We start from the raw sequence: 6,033 nt of genomic DNA on the forward strand, positions 1-6,033 counted from the left end.
CGCTACATAATTCTGCGTAGCCACTCGCTGTGGTAACAGATCTCGTCCACAGGGTTGGCGCTGAATGTGTCGGATGCCTTGAATCCAGGATAGCGCCGATTATCCTGGATTCGCGCTATCCATCCAGATAATATCCGAATGACTGCAAGCAACAACAGCATTGTAGAGGCAATAGAGTAATTAAGCCCGCTTCATTAATAGTCGTACGACATATAAAAAGACAGAAAATATAATTACTGCTCCGCTGGAGCATCAAAAAACTCATCATCGCTCTCATCGCTATCCTCATCCACCATCGTCAGATCCACCTCCTCCACACCAACAAGATCAATGGGTATAAACCCCTCATTCTGCTGCCGTACGACAGCATTCTTATCCTCCTTATATTTATCTTCGTCCTCCTCATCGCTGCTCAATTCGATGAGAACCGGAAGGTTCCCAGCAGGAAAAGGGGTGGGGGGAGCCGGCGGTTGCCAACGCGGCATCTGCGAATCTTTTCATATCATTACCTGTCGTGCAATATAGAAAAGGTGTTAAACTTACTGAATAAATTGCAGCGTGTGGCTGACCAATCTTTAAATTTACAATTCCCGCAAGAATTGCCCTAGTGGCCGGCCAGCGACATACAATCTTCAAAGAGCCCGCGGCGCGGATGGGTTGCATATTCCGCTAGATATCACTATTAGCTATCGTACGATATATAAAGGTGAGAAGACCTTACTGCATGGGACCGGATTAACTATACCCCAAGTCTGTATCAACGTTGCGTTGATATATGACTGCCGATGCGTCGCTTATTGGTATGACCGCAGCCGACCAGAAAAAAACCATACGTCTACCGGCGGGAGCGCGGCGACGAACTGCTGTTGAATCTGAAAAAACTATTAGAATCTTGATGGATAGGCGTCGTACGACATACATTGTGACAGGTATTCACAAACACCTGTTGAAACTGCGGATTTGACGCCGCAGGGAGCAAACGAAGCCAGAACTGACCACGCTGTTGCTGCTGGCTATTCTGCTGAGCGGCGGCGAGCGCGAGCGCCATCGGGGAAGGGAGGGGAGCTATAACATGTTAGTATATCGTACGACAGTAAAGGAAATCTAAAAGGTCTAATAACCTGCCATCTTGCTCGAAGTTAAAAATTAGAAAGAAGGAATTAGATAGTTTAAATACTTATATATACTAACTTAAATCTTAACGCGTATTATCCTATTGTATATATTATTCCTTAATCTTATTCATCTTAGTAATGTACGACAGTAAGGCTTCACTTAATGAATATAAATAAGATCTAGAATAGAACAATAGGATCTAGATCTAAATTTGAGATCTAGCTATTGATAATAAATAATAATACTAAAATATTATATAGTACCTTTATCTTACATCTTATGAGATAACCAATGGTGTAAACACTCAAGAATCTCAATTGTTTCTGCAGTTAAACGTGATCGTTCCCAAGAGATCGTACGACGGCCACCAGAGAAGACGCATTCTAGTTCATCGCTCATAGGAGGAATTGAGTAAAGCTCGATTGCAATAATTGAAAGACATAGATATATCATATAATATTTATCATCTTGCCACCATTGCAAGGGATCCTCTGTCCTAGCTGAAGCCTCTGAAATAAAGGCCTCCCACTCATCTACATTATCTGATGTAGCCCAGTTTCCAAAGATCTTCTCTATCATACCTGAGATTGAACGATCCTGAGCTTCTTGAATCACATTGGCTGTCGTACGACGCGTTTTCCGTTTATCAAGACTTCTTTCTCTTCCAAGCTCTTGAGGTTTTGGTTGTTCTGGTAAGGTCGGCATTCGTTCAAGCCATATTTGTTTGATCTAATCCCTTTTAGTCTTTTGCGCCTTTGCGGAGAGCTATAGGAATGATATAATCTTATTAATCCACATCATACGATAGTAAGGATGAAGTGTAGTTGCAAGTTGATAGAGTAAATGATCCCAAAGTAAATCCCACCACTTTTGCTATGCTTCAAGGGCTGCTTTGCATCGTACGACGCAATCCTAAGCAAATTCGGTTGTTTTCTCCTCGTGTTCGCGCTGAACCGTGTGTAGATAAGATCGGATAATCCATAAGGATGGAAGAGAATCAGTGATATACTTGGAATAGCCTTCATTCTTAAAAACAATATCCTTAAGTGCCTTGAGAAGATTTGTCGTCGTACGAAGTGTCTTCCACTCATCTTTTGTTAATTCATCTTTCCAAAGATCTGGCTGATGTTTAACATAATGATCTACATGCATCTCAAGCTCTAGAGCTATACAGATCATATAGTACCAACTGTTCCATCTTATACGGTTATCTAAAGGAATCATTCATTGAGCCTTCCTAAAAAATTCCTTTGTACGAACTGCTGATGACCGAATATAAATAATAATATTATGAAGTTTACCCATAGGACCAATAGACCTAAGAGAATCTTGTTATATAATACTAGGAAGTAACCCATCAGTTTCTTCGCGATCCATTTGATCAAGATCTTGTATATTACAAGCATCAGAAGTACCAGAGAAAAGAAAGGCTTAAATAATAAGATTGATAATTTGACCTAGACAGCGGATCCGCTGTGATTCTGGATCCCAATTAAGCTTAAATTGCTCAGAACACCACTTCTATATTGTATGATATAGAGTATCATTTGTTATAGCGTTATCTCCTACCAAAACCCCAGCTCTTAACAGATCTCATATTCTTTGAGTACCGTATGAAGGATTACAAACTGTTCTTCACTAAAATAACCTAAAACTGGACGTAAAGCAAGAAGATGTGTTGTAATTGTGCCATTTTTATTTCGTACGAAGGTAGTAACGATTACTATAAAGAGGATTCGGTTCGGTGATGTCCAGATATTAAGAGAAATATGGATTTCCGAGCCCTCAGTTGTGATTTCATGCTAAAAAATCAGCTTTTCATCATACCAGTGGCTTTGAATTGTCGTACGAATAGTTAAATATAACGCTGGTATAATATGCTCTTCTGCATAAGGATTTAACGCTCGGACGAAGGCATGGAATTCTGGAGATTCTACGACCGAGAGAGATAAGCGCTGTTCAACTATTAATTGTACGAGAGTCGCTCGTATAAGCCGTTTATCTAAATAGGAGTTGAGTACTTCATTTCGAATGTACTCCTTTGTAACTGATTCAGCTGAATTCCATAGCTCTTTCAATTGCATATTGCCTGCCAGTCGTACGACACTTTGTTTTGATTTGACTTGAATATCGTGCTTTCAGGTGATCTTTAAAGTTCGTTGGAACATGTGAGCGATATGTGCAGCCTTCGAATGCGCAATAACGAATGACTCGAGTTGATCCAGGAGGATGGGTTGGTTCTTCAGGTAGTGGCTGTCGTACGTAATCATCTATCGTACCAAGTGTACTTTCTTGAAAAGAATCAATAAGATTATTAATCTCTGCTTGTGAGGAAGCCATTGTACGACAGTAAAAGGTGCAAATAGCATTGTTTCGTTGACAAGGCATATTTTTGAGGTTATCCGGATTGGGATTATCTCCATCCATCCTCATTCACGGATTGCTATCCATCCTCCGCCAACCCTGCTCGTCCAAGTCGTCTAGACTCCCAGCGAGATCACGTGATCGTTTCGCCCTTCTGTAGCCTGACCGTGCTATTAATTGTTCAGCTTTCTAAGCCGAGTCTATCTTTGACGACATTCTTTTGTAGGTTCACCAGACTGTTGAAAGGGTTCCACGTTTGGGACCGAAGAACTCGCCGATACGAGATATGCAACCCTATATCTCCACCGGCATTGACACAAGGGGGAAGCCTCTCATATGACTAGGTTATCGCTTTCTGAATACCATTCTCAGTGTGCTTGACGTTCGAAGTCGAGTGTTATACCTTGGAAATTTGCGCTACCACGACGACGATTGATATCTGAATACATATAAGGTACATTAATTGCGTCGCCAAAGGGTTTCCCATGACAATGCCAATAGCGTGTGCTCAGATTCATGCTGCGCTATTCCGTTCCTACTTGCTCTTTTTGAACTGTTCGTCCTATCGCGCCAATGAGGAACATATTCTCATAGACTACAGGACACGTCAAGCGCCTCCAAGGACATTGCCTCTGGTTCTTTCCAAAAACACCAACGACTGAGTGGCTTTGTTTGGGATGCCAATTCCCAGCCTTGCTCGATTTTTTCTATACACCGGACGTGAAAATTGGGTGTGGGCGTCTGGGATTGCAAAAAATCGCAAATTAGGACCATGGCGAATATTTTCCCGCCGACTAGGCAGAAAATATGCTCGGAGTAGCAGGACCATATCTCTGAGATTCATTTTCAGGGCGGATACAGCATTTCCATGATTCTGAAGATCACGGGGACAATATCTCTGCTATTACAAGATCTCATGAGCACCAGTGATGTCGCTATGCTCAGCGTGAAGGCCATGAGCTGACCCTTCGTACTCGTCTATGGATTTAATGAGAGCAATTTTATCTTTCATCGAGTTTTTAGATGGCCTCTTCCAGTATCAGGCCTGAGGTTGGAAAAGGTAAACTTAGAATATTTGACCTCCATCACTTTGGATCAAGATCTTTCTCATCTGATTTCAATTACATTTTGTAAGACGATTTTTTCCAGCTTATCCAATATCTCCTCTCTTTTTGACAGATGATCTTGCATCTGCCGCAGACCAGACGATCCTCTGTGTCGTGAAAGCCTGGACTTGATGCGGTCAGAAGATTCCTGCACGGGTCTGGCCAGCCCCAGGTTCCCAGATTCGTTGCACAAGACAGTCGGAAAGACTATTCTCAATACCGGAGAGTAAAGCCATCCAGCCGATTCTTGAGAGTTCATGTCCCTCATGTTTTCGATCCGAGAGACGCTTACGTATCATTCCCATAATCGTTGCTTTTTTTTTTTTCTTGAATCAGAAAATCAGACTTGAGATTCGACGCAATGGGCATACGTATCGACAGCCGTTGACAGGCGCTACTCCCAACAATAGAGGCAGAATTGATGATTTCCGATGTTCACTTCTCTCCGGGGGATTGATACGCAGGCGAATCGTGTAGCATCGCGCAGATGACAACACAGCTCGCGTGCTGATCCAGGCCGGCCATATCGGCCTGGAATCAGAGAAACGTAGCGTACGCACCTAATCCGGGACACTACGTGTACCTGTATTCCTTCCTGGGCTCCACAACAACTGGAAGGGGAATGGCTGTTCCCAAAGTCGTCAATGACACCCACGAATCCGATCCGTCATAGCTCCTCGCAAGCCCTTCGCAGCGGCAACCAAGCTTCTGATCACGTACGCGTCCTGGAGCCGCGCCCCAGTAGTTCAAACAAATTGTCTATCCGACACGCGTCACTGGTTACACATCACGGAGACTGGGTGAGGCTCTGACGCACCAGTGTACATCTCTCGTTGCCGACTCCAGCCTTGGGACTGTGAAAGGATGGACGCGATGCGTAACCCCCTATCCTGCGACCTCTAGCTAGCGTTAGAGACTCGATCAGTACGACAAGCTCAGGTCATTCCTCTCGCCTAGGCCTGTTCGTCGCCAAGTCACTGGAAACGCGCCGTGATGTGCCCGGCTGGCTTGCGCGTCGTCATCTCCAGACATTGACGAGCCCGGCCGTGCCGCCCGCGACGCCGTAGAAGAGGAAGTTCCCTCCGTAGGCATGCCTTGGGTGACCGGCCCCTGTAGGAGCGCGTTTAGACAACAACACGCCTACCTTTACTGAATCAGTCAGCGTACGTGCCCAAGGCGCAGAGCAAGCATACACGTCCTCAAAGGGAGGTGCAAACAAGTGCCTTGGAGGAGGCTATCGACATCGCATAGATTCAACACTAGGGTTAATCTTTACGACTTCCCCAGCTTTTCTGGAGATGCTTGCGGTGGTCTACCATTAATTTGGTTTCCGTTTCGAACATTTCGTGCGCCATAGCGACGCAGATTTTTAAGTCTTTCAACGTGCCTGATCTGAGGACATAATAAGACGGACAGGGGAGAAAGAAAAAAAAAAAAAAAAAAAAAA

General features: G+C 44.0%; 1 protein-coding gene across 1 annotated transcript; it reads right to left on the reverse strand.

Annotated features, from left to right (window-relative positions):
* Positions 1-233: 233 nt before the first annotated feature.
* Positions 234-1,048, reverse strand: PV09_03024 (uncharacterized protein; the record flags this gene model as incomplete). The annotated part of the gene is made up of 4 exons (XM_016356164.1): positions 234-485; positions 544-669; positions 834-872; positions 920-1,048. 4 exons carry the CDS (start codon positions 1,046-1,048, stop codon positions 234-236), a joined length of 546 nt encoding a protein of 181 aa, XP_016215687.1.
* Positions 1,049-6,033: the final 4,985 nt, after the last annotated feature.

This window comes from Verruconis gallopava (genome assembly GCF_000836295.1).
Source record: "Verruconis gallopava strain CBS 43764 unplaced genomic scaffold supercont1.8, whole genome shotgun sequence".
Lineage (NCBI taxonomy): Eukaryota > Fungi > Ascomycota > Dothideomycetes > Venturiales > Sympoventuriaceae > Verruconis > Verruconis gallopava.